The sequence below is a fragment of the Ailuropoda melanoleuca genome, chromosome 4 (genome assembly GCF_002007445.2).
Source record: "Ailuropoda melanoleuca isolate Jingjing chromosome 4, ASM200744v2, whole genome shotgun sequence".
Classification (NCBI taxonomy): domain Eukaryota; kingdom Metazoa; phylum Chordata; class Mammalia; order Carnivora; family Ursidae; genus Ailuropoda; species Ailuropoda melanoleuca.
This window is the reverse complement of record NC_048221.1, coordinates 1,540,645-1,559,005: the sequence shown is the minus strand read 5'-3', so window position 1 is coordinate 1,559,005 and position 18,361 is coordinate 1,540,645. Positions and strand designations below refer to the sequence as shown.

At 64.1% G+C, this 18,361-nt stretch overlaps 1 protein-coding gene across 10 annotated transcripts; it reads right to left on the bottom strand.

The window, feature by feature from the left end:
* Positions 1-2,227: 2,227 nt before the first annotated feature.
* Positions 2,228-18,355, bottom strand: SPPL2B (signal peptide peptidase like 2B). Of its 10 annotated transcripts, none has more exons than XM_034657431.1 (15): positions 18,329-18,355; positions 12,962-13,081; positions 12,587-12,769; positions 12,151-12,240; positions 11,308-11,447; positions 10,858-11,000; positions 10,514-10,610; positions 9,597-9,713; positions 8,387-8,468; positions 7,557-7,631; positions 7,416-7,478; positions 7,226-7,325; positions 6,840-6,917; positions 5,073-5,233; positions 2,228-3,962 (listed from the first exon to the last, which is right to left on the bottom strand). In XM_034657431.1, the coding sequence occupies exons 2-15, from the start codon at positions 13,061-13,063 to the stop codon at positions 3,717-3,719; spliced, it is 1,677 nt and encodes a 558-aa protein (XP_034513322.1). In that variant the 5' UTR covers positions 13,064-13,081; positions 18,329-18,355; the 3' UTR covers positions 2,228-3,716. The 10 variants fall into 10 exon arrangements, with proteins under 10 accessions (XP_034513322.1, XP_034513321.1, XP_034513320.1 ...); XM_034657430.1 differs by lacking the exon at positions 18,329-18,355 and adding an exon at positions 16,864-17,072 and having other exon boundaries at positions 2,228-3,959; positions 12,587-12,799; XM_034657429.1 differs by lacking the exon at positions 18,329-18,355 and adding an exon at positions 16,864-17,067 and having other exon boundaries at positions 12,587-12,799.
* Positions 18,356-18,361: the final 6 nt, after the last annotated feature.

Genomic DNA, 18,361 nt, shown 5'->3' with positions numbered 1-18,361 from the left:
GGCAGCGGAGCCGGACGGGCCCGACCCTGGGAGATGGCTTGGGGAAGGGCTGTGCGTGCACAACTGTGCCAGTTAAAAAATACACCTGTTCGCTCTAGAGGGAAGCTGGTGCTCTGCACGGTTTCCCACCTTAACGTTGGCGCCGCACGGCGTCACAACCCATGAACCAACATCCACACATTCTCAGTAACCAACACCCACACTTTATTCGGATTCTTGGTTTCCCTACGCACTCGCTCTGTGCTCGCAGCCCCTCGATCTCGAGGCCGTGGGCAGTGCGGGGGAAGGGCCAGCAAGGGGTCTGTAGGACGTCCTTCTGTTGGGGTCTGGTGTGTTCCTCAGGGTTAGGCCGGGCCAGTGGCTTGGCCTCGGTTTTGCTGCACCTCCCACAGCCACGCGGCAGCCCAGCCCTCCCGCCCCGCTCACTCCCTCGGTGCTCGCCCGGAACACACCCTTCATTAGAACCATCATCTTTGCTCAAGACGCCCTGGGACATTTTTTTGAACTGCCTTCAGGGCCCAGCTGTCTTCCCACCATGGGTGGCAACGTCTTCACGCACTAAGTGGGGGCTTACTCCTGTGGGAAGCACCAGAAGCCATGGGGAGCCACACATGGTGCTGGAGAGGGAGCAATCCCTCTGGGTCCCAGCTGCCTGCAGTCCCACTTCCCGAGCACATGTGGGCAGGCCCTGCAGAGTAGCTCTCCCACATTCTGGCAGAAGACGCAGCTCCAGCCCCAGGGGGAGGGTAGTGACACGACCAAGGCTGCTCAGCTCCAGCATGAAGCCAGGACTCCAGGGCCAGTGGGCTCTTCCCACTGCTGTACCCCTCCCTGAGCTAGGACGTTGTGCGCGGAGGGGCCGCCCCCCTCTCTCTCCCAGGGCAGCCACCACGGGGCTCTTTCTAGGACCCTTGCCCCCTCACCTTCTGCTGACACGGGCCATGCCTTCCCCACGTGGCCTGCGACCCCTGGCCATTCCACCAGCCACGCCTGCTCCCCACTAGAGGCCGCACCTGCCTCCTCCAAGGTACCTTCCCTGACACCTGCCCCCGAAGACCGAGGCAGGTGTGGACGCACGTCCGGTCCTTCCTCCCCAGGCTCAGCCACCTGGACAGAGTGGGGTTGAGCCTCACACATGTACCCCCCGGGGGAGTCGGGGGCCTGGAACACAGCAGGTCCTCAATGAAGACGGATGGAATGATACTTAATGAAAACTGTGTAAGCTCTGGAGCCCAGGACGGGAAAATCGCCGTCCTCACAGCACCGTTCCAACTCTGCAGCTCCCATGTCCAGGCAGAGCTGTGCCCCACCTCGGAGCAGGAACACGGTCTCCCCCGCGGCTACTCGTGCCTCCCCCACCCCGTGACGACGAGCGTGGGGCACTCCCCACCTGGGCACCGCTGAGCTCGCCACCCTCACGAAGCCAGGGCCCACTGCCAGTCCAGGGCGAGCAGGGCCAGGGGGCTAAGGCATGCACCCACCAGGGTCCCTGGCCCCAGCGGCCTGGCTGGAGACCCTTGGTCACCAGCACGAGTGCCCAGTGCTGAGCACTTGGCCTCGGGATGGTCTTGGAGGGGACGCTGCGTCTCCGCGTCTCCACCTGCCCCATGCAGCCTAGTGGCGCAGCCTTGGAGACACCTGCTCTCCCGCAGAGGAGAGCTGCGGCAGGGCCTGGCGGCAGGGGGTGGGGGCGACCTTTGCAGACGCTTGCTCACAGGTGAGGCTATTCATGACCTGGGAAAACCACATGGGACTCAACACCTCGGTGTCTGGCAGTGTCCTGGCTGTGGCCACGCCCATTTGCCACATGCTGTGACGTGTGGGCCGCAGCAGCAGGGCCGACCAGTTGCAGCAGTGACCGGGGGGCCTGGAAGACCCCAGACACCGGTCAGCTGGCTCTTCACACCAAGTCCACCGGCCCGCGACAGGCGGTTCCCCTCCACGCGTCTTAGATCATCATGGAGAAGCCAGGCGGTTCCCCAGACACAGGGCAGACCGAGTTCCTACCAGGCCGCCTTCAACTCGCAAATGCCGGGAATCAGGAGCCCGGCCCACACGGCCGCGGGCCACCACAGCGACGCTCGACACGTTGCTTCGGTGAGCCGGCAGGCGGCGTGGACTCGCTGCCACACCTTGGTGCACCGGACCCCGCAGGCCGGGCCACACCCGCCCCGCGGGGCCTGGGCTCTGCCAGCGGTGGCACCACGGGAAGGACGACGGCCCAGCGGCGACTCTCAAAAGCTGTGTTTAATTGTAAGATTTAAACAGAAGCGAGGCAAAGACTGCACACAGAAACTGCAAGAACGAACGTCCACCTTCGAAACTCCCGACGTTTGTCAAACACGGAGAACGGAGAGGTTCTGGCCCCTACACCAACGTACAGAATGGCTTAGAAGAACGTGCGGGTCGATGTGGGAACGGTCCGCCCAGACGCTGCAGCCCGGTCCGGCCTCCCCGCCGGGCGGCTCTCTGGGGCCGGCAGGTTCGGCTGGTTTCCCCCCCGGCTCCCCTGTTGCTTTAAGACACACACAGAGGTGGAAGGTGTCTTTTTTTTTTTTGGAATAAACATCATTTCTCCGTAGAGCAGCACGGTTAACAAAGGCTGTGTGTGAGTCTGCCCGGAGCTGGTATGTTTTGGAATGGATCATGGTTGACCCCGTGCCTGCTGTCTGCAACCAAGCAGCGAACCGACGGGGGACGGAGCTGGGGCCGCGTGGCCAGGGGGTCTGTGCCCTCACGTCACGTCAGTGGCAACAGCTTTCTTGAGTCCGGAGGCTGCGTGGACTGGCGCGTGCCATGGCGTGGGGGCCGCTCCCCGGCCAGTCCTACTGCAGCACTTCCACTGTGACGCTTGGAGAACCCATCAGTGAGGTAGAAAATGAAATGCCAGTTCCAGAATATTCTCCACGTTCCAGAAGCTGCTGGGTGGTTTAAATACAAGTGCACTCGCCTGGCCAGTGCTGTTCCTAGAGGCCAGGCTGGGGTGGGGTCGAGAGCGTGCGGATGCCGTGAGGAGGGCGGGGGGCCCCCCCGAGTCCCTCTAAGCTGAAAGACAGAACCCAGCCCACGGGAAAAACACAGCGCCGTGGACGGTGCGCCTGGCGCCTGGCTGCCCCGCCGATGGCCGTCCGGGACACTCAGACCCAAGAGGTGACACCACCGGAATTCAACAAGTCGTGGCCGTTTATTAACAGGCGGAGAAGCTGGAACACAGGCGCGGCCAGGCTGATGGAAGAGGCAGGGCGGGGCCCATCCGTGAGCTCCTGCGGTCGCTGCCTGCTGCCCGCGCCGCCCCAGAGGCGGTCGGACCCCGGCCAGCCGGCGGCACGCAGACCAGCCGGACTGCACAACGGGGCTCTGCAGGCAGCGAGGTGAGCACCAGAGGCGAGCGGATCTGCGGCCGTGGGCGGTCGGAGGTGGCGTTCTGTCCTTGCCGAGGAAACACCGCGTTGACAGGCAAGACCGTGGAGCGGGGCGCTCGCGTGACGGAGACGGGGACCTCCTCGGCCGGAGTGGGGAGGAGCTCGCGGCAGCCACGCGAGCTGGGAGCGGGTCTGGAGAGGGTCCGGGGTGCAGCTGGGCTCGGCTCAAGGAGGAAGAAGAGCGGGGGGGTCGGCCAGACCGGAGCACCAAGTTGGGGGGGGCCGGGCAGGTCCAGTCTCCGGGTCTCTCGGCACAGCGGGCAGCAGCGAGGGCCCGAGGGTCTGCGTTACCTCCTAGGCCGAGGCGCCTACCAGGCTCGTGGGCTCGGGGGTGCAGCCCACTGGGCTCACGGGCTCCTGGGGGGGTGCTCCAGCCCCGGTCTCCTCGGGCACGGACACTTCCGGGGGCTGCTCCGGGGGCGGGGGGCACTTGGCCAGTTCTTCACCTGGCGGTGGCCGGGGCAGGCTGGTGTCGGAGTCCTTCTGAGGCTGTGGGTCGTCGGCTGAAGGTGGCGCCCAAGGAGACTGAGGTACGTCCTTCTGGAAGAGAAGAGGCCACAGTCAGGTGTGGGACCGGGCCAGGAAAGCCTCGGGGGCAGCCTGGGGCAGGGCAGGGCGGAGGAGTCAGCATCCCTGAGAGTCCAGCTCCAGGCCCAGGAGCCACCTTCCCTCAGGACAACATACTGACTCGCACGCAGCAGGCGACCACAGGATTGCTGCCCGACGCAGAAACCCTGACTCTAAGTCTCTGGCTTGTTCCCCGCCTTCTGAACCTTCCAGAACTAAGCTACCTACTCCATGGCAAGGCCAACACTCACTGACTGGGTGGGCAGTGAAGCCAGAGTGCTTCCCCGAGGGCCCAGGGGAGGGCGAGAGGCCCCATCATCACGTTATGTCGTCTGGTTAACTAATCGGGGTGACCTGGAGCCCTGCTCCGTTCAGCGTCTCTAGGCCGGGGCGGAGAGGCTGCCTGTTTCCACGTCCACAATACGTGACACAGTAACTCCATGCTCAACAGGCCCCACCCTGGGGCCGCTGTCCCGCTCAGGAGCCGCCGAGGGCCCTTCGGAGCTCCTGTTATGGAGGGACTGCTCCCCGTGACTCACTGACAGGGCCATGGGAGGTCAGCACCACCCCTTGGGCATGGACACACGAGACCTCGTCTTTCCACATTGAGGGCACGATGCTACTCTAAGAGGGGCCTCCAGCCCTCTTCTCTCCTGGTGCAAAAACCAGCAGCAGCAAGACGAGCGCCATGAGCCCGTCGTGGGAGACCCGAGCTGTGAGAGCGCCCACCCTGGAGAGGCGCTCCGGGACCCCCACGCTCGGCGCTGCGCTCCCGATGGCGCCAACAGCCGGAAGCCCACGTCCCGTCTGATGGGGTGTTCCCGCCCCTTGGGACCGGCACCTTCAGAGAAAGGGCTGCTAGCACAGCCCTCAAGCCACACCCAGAGGGACAGCCACCAGCACGTGTCTCCAGGACCGCATGGACTTGACACCAAAGCAAAACCTTCTAGGAGCGGGGCCTGACCACGGGACACAGGCTGTGGGGTTTCGTCGTGAGACTAGGGGTTTTACTCAACTTTAATTCTAGTTAGGGCTCATTAGGTTATTACTGCTTGCAGACAGTCAGAGCAAACTGGTATTCACCGCAAAGCCGCTGCCCGTCCAGAACATGCCCAGCTCCCTGCGCCAGAGCGCCAGGGCGCAGCTCGTCACCAGCGTGCAGGGCACCAGGTAGAGGAGGGCGGGCTGGCCGCGCTGCATCAGGGCCAGCGCCATGAACGTCACCAGGAGGCCGATGCCATAGGCTGCGGAGAGAGACGAGCAGCGCGTTACGTCGGCTGGCGGCCCACAGCCCGGCACCGCCTGTCCCATGCACGCCGGAGCAGGACGGAGGAGACCAGGGCACAGGGAGGCGGAGCGTCACAGAGGAGCACACGGGGTGGTTGGGTGGGCGAGTCACGTGTCTGCACGCACACGGATCCGCCAGCTTCCCCGGGACGCACGCTCCCGCCCGGCCCCGCTGGGACAGGCAGCCAAGAGGGTCGGGCAGAAGACGGGCAGGAGCGACAGCGCGGCGGCAGTGAGGCTCTAGACCCAGAGAGGCCGCTGGAGAAGGGCCTGGGACCGCGCCTCAGCGTCCCGTTCTCTAAACCTTCAATTAGAAAGATGGCTCGGAATACAGGCGATGTGTGTACAAAATTAGAAAATCCAATCTTCGGGGGCGCCTGGGTGGCACAGCGGTTAAGCATCTGCCTTCGGCTCAGGGCGTGATCCCGGCGTTATGGGATCGAACCCCACGTCAGGCTCCTCCGCTATGAGCCTGCTTATTCCTCTCCCACTCCCCTTGCTTGTGTTCCCTCTCTCACTGGCTGTCTCTATCTCTGTCAAATAAATAAATAAAATATTAAAAAAAAAAAAAGAAAGAAAATCCAATCTTCGGTAAGTGGACCGTGATCGCACAGAAGGACATTTCGCTCTTGGGAGATAGCTGGGGAGGCGGTGGGGCTGAGGGGTCGGCTCTCTGTCCGGCACGAACAGGGCGAGCGCGGGCTGACGCCAAGCTGAGCGCAGGCCGCAGAGGCTCCCCGTCCTGCTGCTGCCACGGCGGCCTGAGCGGCCTCAGAAAGGAGCTGCGAGAACACAACCGTCTGCAGCTCGGTCTCTGGCACCTGCCCCGCCCAGGGCTCCTGTCTGACCCTCACCTGGCGCTCCGGGGGGAGAGCTCTCTTTGTCACTTACCCGCGTCCTAAAGAAGTGGTTCAACAGAAGACCACTACGAAGGAATAAAAGCGTTTGCTGCTATAAAACATGTGTGGTTTCAATGACAATGGACTACAGAACCACCTGACAAACGGGGTCGCACACGGAACCCCCGCAGCAGCACTTCGAGGACAACTGCCGGGATGCAAAGCCCAAGGGGAGCTTCAGGGATGGCGAGGGCGACATGGGGGTGTGCCCGCAGCCGCAGGAGCCAGGGCGGGAAGGGGCAGACGGTGACAGCCACACTTTCCGGAAGGTCAGCCCACATCATCCCGGGACCTCCCCTCAGCCAGGATGGGCTGCCCTGGCCACCCCGCGCATGACGAGGGAGTCACAGCGCCTCCCATCTGGTGGTGGGGAGCACACGTGCGCACCGATAAGAGCCATCGGACGAGCTCGCGGCTCTTCCCAGAGGGCTGAGCAGAGGCAGGCAATCCAACCGGTTTGGAAAACGTTAAAAGCAATCGGGGCTCCAAGTAAAGGTCACTTCTGCGTGAACGGCTTTGCTAACCAAAGAAACAAGCAGGAGACAAGGACGAAAGAGGGAAAACAAAGGCATACAAGGAAGGAAACGCGTCCTCGGAAGTCACGGGAACGCAAGAGGAAGGGTACGAGGCGAGCCCGTTCCAGGCCAGTCTCGAGGGCGCTTACCCACGGTGCAGGCCACGAAGTAGACCCTGGACGACTGCACCTGGATGTCAAACCTGTGGCAGTAGGCCGCGAGCAGCCCTGCGAGGGGCAGCAGCATGGGTCAGGCGCCGGCACGAGCCCGCGTCACCCGTGCCCCAGACGGCCGCACGGCGGGAGCACCACCGAGGGGGCGTGGTGCTGCCCGAGCCAGCAGCTGGGCACAGACCCCACAGCACAGAGGAGGGGCCCACCACAAGGGCGGCCACGCGCCACATCCGTGCCACTACGAGTAACACAGGAGCCCGAGGGGCCGCCTGACCCCGCCTGCTCTGCTCCGTCTGCACCCGCCAGCCCCCCTGGCTGGACACTCCCGGGGACACCCACCCTGGCACGGCGTGGCCCCGTACCTGGCACCAGGATGTCCCCGAAGCCCAGCAGAGAGAAGGGCCGGTCACACAGGGCCAGCGGCGAGGCGTTCAGTCTGGGTACCTTCAGGACCATGGGGAGCTGGGGAGAGAGGAGACAGCCATCTCCGGGACCCGCCCAAGCCCTCCACCGTCTTCCAGGCAGCGCCTCGGCAACGGGCCTGCTACGTACCTTCTCATGGGTGGCCGAGTCCGAGGGCCCGGTCGCCACCTCCACCATGATGCTGTTCCCACTCTAACGAAGGGGGGCTGCGTCAGAAAAGGGAGCACGGGGGCGGGGGGACAGCAGTAGGGCAGGGGCGGGGACGCCCACCTTGGTCAGGAAGGGCGTGACGAACACGAAGAAGACGTCATACACAAACAGCACCAGCAGCAGCAGCGTGCAGGCCTGGGGAGACGGGGTCCTGATGGCCGCACACGCGGCGGGGACAGGCGCACAGACCCCTGGGACGCACCCCACCCCGCTCCCCTCACAAGGCTCGGATGCGTCCGCTGGGATAAAGCCGCGAGGGGACAATCTGAGCAAACCCAGTCCCGTCCCTGGCACCACGAGGGACAAGCCCTGGAAGCAGCTCCCGGTCAGGCTCAGGGAGGGCGCAGAGGTCGGGCTCGTGAGGTTTCTGAGGGATGGAAAGGCCGGGAGGCCTGGGGCTTGGGCGACATGCTGTGTGACCGGTTGCTGCGGGTGTGGGATGCTGAGCCTTCGTCACGGCTTCCCGCATGCTTCTCCTCGGGGACGACAGCCTGGGGCCTCGGCTGGGGGCCACCGACCGTACCCACTTGCCCACGTGTATGCCTCAGCTGGGAGCAAGCTCACCCCAGCACAGCGGCCGTCACCGGGAGGACCCCGACCCACAGCCCCGCCCGGGCAGGGTTCCGGGCGTCCTCACGGCCCGGCGCTTGCTGGCGTGCCTGCCACGCTGGGAGGCGGGTCTGCGGCAGATCCTTGAGCCCTGTCACCGCGGAGGCGGCAGGAGGGACCAAGGCACAAAGACTACGCTGCCCACGGGGGGCCAGGGACACCCGAGCACAGGCGGTGAGGGCGGGCCTGGAGCCGCTCGAGGCCCGCGGCGGACACGGAGGAGGCCCTCGGGACGTCGCCCCCCCCAGCTGCCAGTGGCCCCACATCCTCGGGGCTCTCACCTTGAAAGTGGGGAGGCGGATGGTTTTCAACATATAGAGGCAGAAGGCGACGCCCAGTGCGTCCTGAAGGATCCAGGCCCACCTGGAAGGCAGAGTGCGGTCAGCCGCTGGGGCAGGGGCTCCACCGAGAGCCACGGCCCGCCAGTCGCTCCTTCCTCAGCCACCTCAGCGGCCCTGTCATGCTGTGACGATTCGGGCACAGCCCCGAGGAGGGCGGGCAGGGTGCCTTCCTGTGCTGGGCACAGGTGGGAACCCCAACACAGCACACACTCTGGGGTCTGTCCCTCTCCAGTGGCAGCTTTCACACCCACATCACGGGGCGGGCACGGGGGCCTCGTGCAGCTACTGGACTCAAATCTCTCTTCAAAAATATTTTTTACACAATTTAGGAAAATCAAACTCTTGCCCAGCCAGGTTCCACACCCAATCTCTTGGCCCAGGAAACGGGGCCTCAGGGACTGAAAGGCAGAAGGGGACGCAGAGGCAAGCGTGTGACCCCAGCACGACCAGGGAGCTGCCACCACGGGGCCACGTCCGCCACGCGGAGCCTCGCCCTGGCCGCCCCTGCCCATGCCCAGGTCACTCAGCAAACCAGGATGAAAGCCTCTCCCGGCCGGGGTGGCCAGGAGAACCCCCAAGAGCAAAGAGGTTCGCAGGCTGCCAGTGGGCGCCCAGACGCAGTGGGAGCAGGGCCTGCTGTAATTTTATACAACGGAGCAAGTCTTCCGGCTTGAGTCTAACTGTGAGAGCTCACGTTCTCTTTGTGTACAAAGGACTCAAAATATTTTCACGTTTTCCTTCTGCCAATTAAATCTGTCGTGGCTCCAAACGGCAGCGCAGCCAAGAGCGGTTACCCGCCTCAGAAGAGGCTCAGAGGCAGCGCCAGATGGTGTCAGAGGGAGCGGGTGGGGGGCGGGCCTGCAGGCTCCAGGCCTCCCCGCACCTGCCAGCACCCTGGGCCCCACCGCCGGAGCAGCGGGGCCACGGGGCACTGGGCCCCACCCAGGCGCCCTGGAGGACACGCGCTCGGCCACCCGGGGCCAGGAGGGCTGGTGGCATCCCGTATCCAGATTCCAATCGTCGCCGCTCACGTGGCAGCTGGACAAACGCAGTGCCACCGATGCGGGCGGCAGCACCTGGCCGCCACACAGCCCACGCGAGGCGAGGCCCAGGGAGCATCTGAGGACAGCCGGCAGAGGGCGGCACTCACTGGTCCTCGTTCCGGAAGACTCCCCACACCACGCTGACGGCCAGGCAGAGCAGCGCCAGGAGCAGCATGCTGACCCGAGGGCGTTTGTGGAAGTAGGGCAGGCTGTTGTTGGGGACCCTGGGGGCAGGGGTGGGGGCAGCCGTCAGGGGCAGCTGGCTCCTTGCCACCACCCAGCACCCAGGGGGTCATCTCATCCCGTGCCCCAAACCCCTGGCGCCCCACCACCCTGCTTTGCCCCCTCCTCCACTCCACATTCCCTATTAACATCCCTCTTCACGCCTCATGGCATTTCCAGAACGGAGGGCCCCAAGGGCAGAGCAGAACACAGCAGGGGTGGGCACTTGTGGGGGGCAGACCTCAGCCAGAGCCCTGCCCATGGGAGCCCACGGCCCTGCCTGCTGCAGGCCCCTGACCTCTGACCCTGGGACAGCAGCCTGAAAAGCTCTCACCCCACGAGCTGAGTTTTCTGAGCACCCACCGGCCCCGTCAGAACCAGACCAGGCCCCTGGCAGGTGAGCCACCCCCCCCAGGTCTGGACGAGCAGCGTATGCATCCACATAGCCCTGCCCTGCCACCCCTGCCTGGGACCGACACACATCCGCAGCGTCCCCACTGGGCCTGAGCAGGAATAGGATGTGGGGAGAGGGAGGCCGGAGAACCACCACCCACTTCCCCGCTCTGCCCTGCTCCTGAGGCCAGGAGCCCCAGCCAGCACGGAGGGAGTGGGGGAGGCCTGCCCACGCCGTGCCAGACCGGGGCCACGGGAGAGGGAGGAGGTCCTCGGCACCGTCCAAGCAGGGCTTGGAGCTTCAGGGACCAGGAGACAGGAGACCAATGAGGCTAGGCCAAAGAAAGGCAGGGGGGCAGGACCTCGGCGAGCAGCGCCGCCGGGGGGGGGGGCAGCGCCGGGGGCTTACCTGCACCTGCCCAATGGCAGCCTCTGGACCAACGGTGACAGACAGCTGTAGAGGCCCGTGGAGGAGGACAGGCAGAAAATCCCGATGATCACATAAACTGTGGGGATGGGGCAGCCATTGAGAGGCAGGGCTGCCTTGGGCCCCCGCCCTGCCCCACCCCCAGGAAGGGCTCCGCGGGGTCACGCGCCTGGGCAGGGTGGCCAGCACCTAGCGATGGGAGGGAGGCCTCCTCCTCTGGGCTGGCAATGGTGGCCTCCGTTCACCCCACAAGCAAGCAGCTAGGCTTCTCAAGGTGGCCTGGGGACCTGGGCCTCGGTTTCCCCTGGAGCACGCCAGGGACGCACCAAGCTGGTCGTAGAAATAGTACAGCAACACGAGCATGGAACAGCACATGACCACGAAGACGCAGATCATGACGGGGGTCACATCCACGGCCTCGTCCTCCTGCTTCTCGGGCCCATCATCCCGCTTGTGTTTCATGCACCTTCTGGGGAGGCACAGACGAGCGGGGGGTGCCCTGCCGGCCGGCACAGTGCCCAGCCACCAAGGGCCCCGGGACAGGGAGGGACAGGCAGGGAGCGGCAGGGCCAAGGAGCACCCTCTCCACGCCCCTGCGCATCCCCACCGCGCCCTCCACGAGCACACCAGACCAGCCCCAGGGACCTCAGGAAACCATGCAGTGAGGGGGGAGGGGGCCAGCCCCGAGAGCCACGCTGTGACAGCCGCTTTGAAGGAGAGTGATGGGATCCCCTCGTCCAGCACGGACCGTGTCGCAGGCTTCGCTGGGCACTCACTTCCTCACGTCCCGGCTCCCGGCCCAGTAGCCGCCAAGGGCGACGGTGCCGACGGCCATGACAAAGATGATGACCATGTTGTAGTCCAGCATGGGCTCGCCGGGGGCGTAGAGCGCCACCCTCACCGCTCGGCCGAAACTCTGCCTCAGAGAGCACGCCAGAGCTCAAGGTTGGGGCCGCCGTCCCGTCCCCTCGCCCGTCCCAGAGAGCTGAGCCCGGCTCACACGTGGAACCGGGATCCAGGGAGAGCCTGTCCCGGGCCCCCGAGCCCCATGCCTTCATCCACTACTCCCACCCCGAAGAAATCAACTCTGGCAGGACAAGCTTTCCACGAGGTCAGGTGAAGGGGCCCGTGCACGTGTGGGGACACAAGCCCTAAACCTGGACACGTATGCTCGCACGCAGGAGGGGGCACGTCGCCCGGGAATCGTCTAGCAGACTGGGGAGAGCTGTGGAGGCACAGTCAGGATGGAAACGTGCAGACGCTTCCACAAAGACTGAACGCTCCCATCCTGCTTGTGTCTGGAAGCTCGCCCGCTCCTGAACCAACTCTCCACACCGTGGGTGAGCACGGGGCCTCTGGTCAGACGGGGCCGGGTGTGGGCAGGGTCGGCCCGCTGGCCTTGGCAGAGGCCCTGGGGCCTGGGCGCTCTGACCTCTAGGGCCGGTTCCCCATTCCCGCTGCTCAGTGGCACCGCCAGCCCTCTCCCACAGAGCTGGGGACGCGTGTGCTAAGAACCACCCACCCGCCAGCCCGTGGCAGACGGCCTCGCTCCTGGGTCCCTGCCCATCAGGTACTCGCGGCCCCAGACCAGACGCAGACTGGAGGGCAGGAGGCCCTACCTTGAAAATGTCCAGCATGTCTTTGTGGCTGAGCAGGGCCACAGGAATCCCAATCTCATCGTACTGTGTCTTGTTGCCTCCTGGGGGAACCTGGGGGCCAAGAGCAGGGGGTGCAGCAGCGACAGGACAGCTTACCAAGGCCCGCCCGCAAGGCAGGCTGCCACCCCCCACTGCGCGGCCTGCAGAGCCAGCCCTCCTGGACGGAGCAGAGGTGGGGTATGCGTGTCTGTCTCTCCCCGCTGGGGGAGGAAAAGCTCGCTCTTCACTTTCGAGCCTTGGGGCAGGGTCACTTAGGTGCCAATCTACCCTGGGACGCCGCCGGCCCTGAGGCCTTGTAAGAGGACAACCTTACAGCACCCCCAGGGCTGCTCTGGGGCACAGCCCCTCCCACAGCACGTGTCCACGGCCACGGTCAACAAACCTCCCGGGGCCCTACCAGTGTCTCCTTGCTGACGATGAGCAGCCCACGCGCCCCGCCACCCTGCGCCAGCCGCACTTTCTCGTAGAAGGTGCAGTTTCCCCGCGCCACCAGCGGGATCTGGTTGCTGAAGCCTTTGGCAGGGAGGTCGGGCGGAGAGCAGAGCACGGAGGCCGTCCAGTCCCGCAGCTGCAGGAGAGACTGGGGAAGGTGGTGCTTACACCAGCTGATCTAGAAAAGTCAAGGGGGGGGCACATTCACACGCCCCTGCACGCGCACACGTGCACACATGCCCGTGCACCCACATGCCGCACACTCACACGCGCCCGCACACTCACACGCGCCCGCGCATACGGAAGACCCTCGTGAGGAAGGGCCCCAGTGGGCACTCACCGCTTTGCCAAGGTCATGTGGCAGGTGGGCCCACTGCGGATTGTAGAGAATACAGTAGTCTTTGCCTTTGCGGCCCCCCGTCTCGGAGACCACGTGCACCATGCCATACTCACAGGCCACCTGGAGCGACAAGGCAGTGGTCAGAGAGCTCGGCAGAAGCAGCAGGGTCTGAGCCCAACAAGGTCACCCCCCACTCAGGGTTTGGGCTGGTTTCTTCCCACCTACAGGATAGATGAGACACCACCAGACATCTGATGGTGGAGAACACACGGCAGGGCAGCAAGGGCGGGGACGAGCTTCCCCAGGGAGACCCGGTGCGGACTGTGTGGCCTGTCAGGTCCCCTCCCAGTGGCTCCCATGACAGGGGCTGCACCACCTCACAGGGCCCACGTGGGACTGGTGGGACAGGGAGAAGGAAAACCCAATTCCTCTGTCACGAGAGGGACACGATGGGCCCGCAGATCCATCCCCAGGGCCTGGGTGGTGGTTCGAGGCTAGGAGCACAGGGCAAGGCCTGGAGGAGCTTCCTGCACCCCACAGCTCGGGCGGGGAGGGGGGGTGCCCCTGACCCGCAGGCTCCTGGAAACACTACCCATTGGCCACTGACTGGTGAGGCCAGCAGGCTCCAGGCCCTTGTGCCACACCTCGCTCTCCAGGGGGCCTCAGAGCCTCGGCCACATGACTGGCCCCTGCCAGGCACAGGCCAGCGGGATCCCAGTCGGGACAGACCGCCCTGCTCAGAGGCGTGGCAGGAAGTAGGCAGTCTGCAGGGCGGGCTGCTCTGGGCCTGGGAACTGCAAGACTTTGCAACACAGAGTCATGTGGACACCAACAGGGCATGGACAGCTCTCCCCGCACGACCACAAACCAGCAAAGCCTGAAGGAGGAAGAAGGAGCTGGCAGCTAGTGTCATGGTCCTCTTTCCGAGCCTCACAGGGCAGCAGGCTGCTCAGGAAGGGCCACACCCAGAGGGTCATGAGGACCCAGCAAGCTCTGTCCCACTTCAAAGCAAGGCACAGGGGCAGGACCCAGAGTCCTTAAAACACCGGACACCCCTCGAGGACAGTGGGATGGCTGGGGGCCTGGGACAGAGGGGCTGACTCTCATCCTCTCTGTTGAACACCAGCTTAATCTCTGTGAAAAATGGCAGTTTCACACAAAGGTGTCCCCACTCCCTGCTCACCCACGTCTCCTACCTGGACCACAGCACCCCTCCCTGGAGCCGCTGCCCACCTGGCTGGCGGACTGGAGCGCAGGGGGCCCTCTCCCACCTCCTCCCCTACACTGGGCTCAGGCCAGGCACAGACCCCCCCACAAACACAGCCTCCGTCTCTCGGGAAGATTTCGTCAACAGCGGGTCACACAGCATTTGGGGCCCAGGTCTTGGTGGCTCTGCCCCCAGGCAGGCTCGCCCCAAGTCTGAGTAGCTCCCCGGGGCCTGCTGAGGGAGGAGGGGTCTCAGGAGAGAAGCCCAGTGCTAAGAGCCGAGGGGGTCAGTCCAGCCACCACACACTGGGGGGCCCTGCACACGCCTGGCCCCAGAAGCCTGCTCTGCGCACCTCGGGCTCCTGGGGCCCATGCTTCTGTAGCCTGTGCTCCCCTTAGGCTGCAAACACCCAAGATGGAAAACTCACTCCTTGGAACCCCAAGAATCTGCCCGGGAGACAAACACCTAAAGCCGCTTGTCAGACACCAGACGTGCGATGGGGTCCAGCCGGCACCACAAGACACGCCTCGTCGTAGGAGCAGAGGGTGCAGCTGACTGAGCAGAGGGTCCTGAAGGATCACGGCTCCCGACCCCAGGCCTGGGGCACTGACGGGCGTCCGTGGAGCCAGACCCTCGGTGGAAGCATGGCAAGGCCCCGGCGTACCCAGGAGCTTCTCACCCTGGCCCCGGTCACGCTGTGATGGTGGCAGCACGGAGAGCCCAGGGCATCCCGACCCCACAGCTGGCAGGCTGACAGGAAGCACTGGGTGTGTGCCCTGGTCCTCTCCAGCGTCCCGGACCACAGCTCTTCCAGCAGTGATCTGGAAGATCCGATCTGACGCCCGGGCCTGTTGCCTCGAGGGAGGCACTGACGACCACACGTGTGGGTAGGTGCGCGGGGGGAGCCGTGCTTACAGGGCGCTGAGTTCCAAGAACCCAGGTTCATGCCTAAGGCCAACCAGGGGTCTCCGAGCACCTGGCAAAGGCTACACCCTTCCCCCACCTGTCCTGGCCGACCACGCACCTCCCGTGTCACCTCATTCCCTCCACCAGAGGCAGAATTAGGAGTCCTGTCTTCCATTCACCCCACCAGACTGCCAACAGGGGCACCCCTCAACCTGGCCCTGAGTGCTGCACCTGGATGGCACGGTCACCCCATGCTCAGAACCCCCGGCACCTCCTTACCAGGGGCCACTGTGGGGAATATAGGATCCCTCAACCCACGGGCCTCATGCAGCCCACCTTCTGTGCTTCTAAATAGTTTTATTGGAACACAGCTGCCCCGTTCCTGTATGCAGGGCCTCTGGCTGCTCTCAGCGACTGCCGCAGAGCTGCGTGGTTACAACCGAGGCGACATGGCCCACAACACCAGAAATACTCAGTCTGGCCCTTTTCAGGACACATCTTATGATCCCTGTTCTGTGAGATCCAGGTTGTGGGGGAAAAGCATCGTTTGTGTAAAATGGGAACGAGTAGAAGCTGCTTCTCTTTAAAAAGGTCTTTTGAGAGCACAGAAGCCCCCCTCACGGACCTCTCTCCCCACAGGCTGCACGACCGGCTTCCCGTTCGGAAATCAGCCCATGCGTACAGGTCAAATGCCACAGCACGGCTTCCTGCCGCACGGAGTTAAAGGAACCAGAAGTTCTTCAAAAGGACCGAGTGCTACTCAGTCTGGCATGGCCCGTCCCAATCTGCAGCGTGGTGGACCGCCAGAAAGGCCACCTTCTGACACATCACAATCACCCAGTGTGTCAGGAACTGCTGGGGAAACCATGCTTCGGGGAGACCAGGAAGGCATCCCACACCAGGTGGTTCGCAAAAAGCTAATGAGTCCAGGCGGAAGCAGTGGTCCTTCTGAGACTTGCTAAGTTCTAGAGGAGGGTGCAGAAATAAGAATGCAGGAAGCCCGTCAAGAGATGCTGAGGCAGAGGACGGGTGGGGACAGGCGGTAGAGGGACAGAAGGGACAGGTGGAGGAGGGGCAGAGGGGACAGGTGGAGGAGTGGAGGCACAGAAGAAAGAGCGGAGAAGGGAGAAAAGGGGCTGGGAGGGCACGAACGTGGCTGCAGAGCAGCTGAGTAACAGCCTCCACCAGTCTTCACGTGCACGTCTTGTAGCCACTGGGGGAGATGCATAGATTTGGAGAATCCTTCACCCGGGGTCACAAAAATGGCAGCAGATGAATTCAGGGCCCCCACCGACAGCATCCCAGCCAGTGGAAAGCTAGTCTTATTCTCAGGCACCAGAACCCAAACTTCCACGAAGAACCACACCCACCCACCACCACGCCATCTGTCCTACCTGGGGGCAGACAGACACACAGACCCGGGCTCTGTTCTGGGAAAAGCCAGCACAACTGCTCTCATCACACCCTCCGACACTGTTGTCTGCTCACACACAGGACAAAGTTCAAAACCCTCGGGCTGCCCAGGAGCAGGCGTCTGCGGCAGCCTCTGATCTGCCCAGCCCAGCCCAGCCCAGCCCAGCCCAGCCCCCAGGCCGGGAAGGTCACAGCTTGGCCTGCCCTTTACCCTCTGCCTGGGAGCCACTCCTGCTGCCCCCTCCCCCTGCCCTTCAACTGAAGGGGCAACCCCCGCTTCCCTCAAGTGCACCTGAGGGCCTCCTTCGGGCTGTCATTTTTCTCCGGGTGTAAGCATTATACCATCCTGCGTTACCAGCCAGAGTGGACTCCTCACCTGCTCAAAATAAGTCATCAGCTCTCACACCTTCACCCCTGTCCGAACTGCTCATCACCTGCAACACACTCCCTCTGTCTTCGAGACCTGGCAAACTCCTGTTCATCCTTCAGAACACTCCTTAGGTGCCACTGCTTCTGCAAAGCCTTCCCGAGCAAACTGGGTCACTCCCTCCGTGGTGCTCCTGTTACCCTGCGTCCACTTCTCATTTTGCTCTCATTCAAAATGTCCCTGCCCTCCACTTCCTTAGACTGCTCAGGAAAATGAGGGAGCAGGGTTGGGGGAGGTACGGAGGCTCTGCCAAGAGCTGGGGAGGGGGCAGCCCAGAGGGCTTCTCCGGGGCTGGGGGAAGGGAAGAACAACAAAGTTGCAACCAGAAAGATGACCAGGGGCATTCCAGGGACGCGGGGAAGACCAGAGAGCAGAGTGCCTTCAGCAAACTAGAAAAGGAGGGGAAGCTTCCCACTCAGCCAAACCACAGAGGCCTCCCACATGCACTGGACGCCAGGGGAAGGCTCTCATCTGGACGCAACAAGACCTGACACACTTTCAAAGACATCATTCCTGCCGTGTCAGCGATGGACTGGGGAGGCAGGAGAACATTGGTTATCAGAAGCTTCAGTAGAGAGGCAGTGGGCTCGGGTGGACAGGTCAAGGGGAACGGCTGCGTTCGCAGGGCTGTTAGGGACACCGTTCCCTGAGCTGCATGACCCAGGGGACAGGGAGGGAGAAGGACTTGCACATAAAAAATGCGCTTATGATAACGTCCATCCGCCCACTCGTGGCAGGCCCGCACTGGCCCTGGAGACCCTTAACGTTAAGTGCCCAAGAAGGACCACGCTGCACGTAAACCACCCCGTGTGCGTCACCTCGCTGAGTCCTCACTGTGCTCTTCTCTTCCTTTCGCAGATGAACAACTGACGCCCAAAGGGGGGACCTCCCTTGCCCAAGGTCACGGGACAGAATATGGGGCGGCGATTCGACCCCACTTCCAGGAATGGGCTCCTGGCCGCTCCCCGACACTGCCAGGCACTGGGTGCAGTGCTGGACGGCTTACCGCAACCACGCGGGTGGGCGCTAACATCGTGCGACAGGGGAAACTGAGGCTCGGAGACGGGCAGCCGCCTGGCCAAGGCCACGCCGCCAGGCAGGGGCGTCCCCGGCGGCGGTTGGACACCTCGAAACGGAGCAGGGCCTGGGGAGGTAGGGGGACTCCCAAACTCCAGACCCAGACGCAACTGAGTGACGGTGCGGCTGGGGAGGGCTCCAAGACGGGGAAGAGAGAGTGGCCAGGGACAAGCCCGCAAGGTCACGGCCCGGCTCCCGGCCCACGGGCCGCCCGCGCGGGGGGCGCGCCAATTCGAGGATGGCCCCCAGGCCAGGTCGGGCGGGGGTTGCGCGGGGCCCGGGGAAGAGGGGCTGAGTGCCGCAGCCAGCGGGGCCGGCGGGGCCGACGCAGCCTCACCTGGGCCGCGAGGAGGAAGAAGGCCGCCGCGAG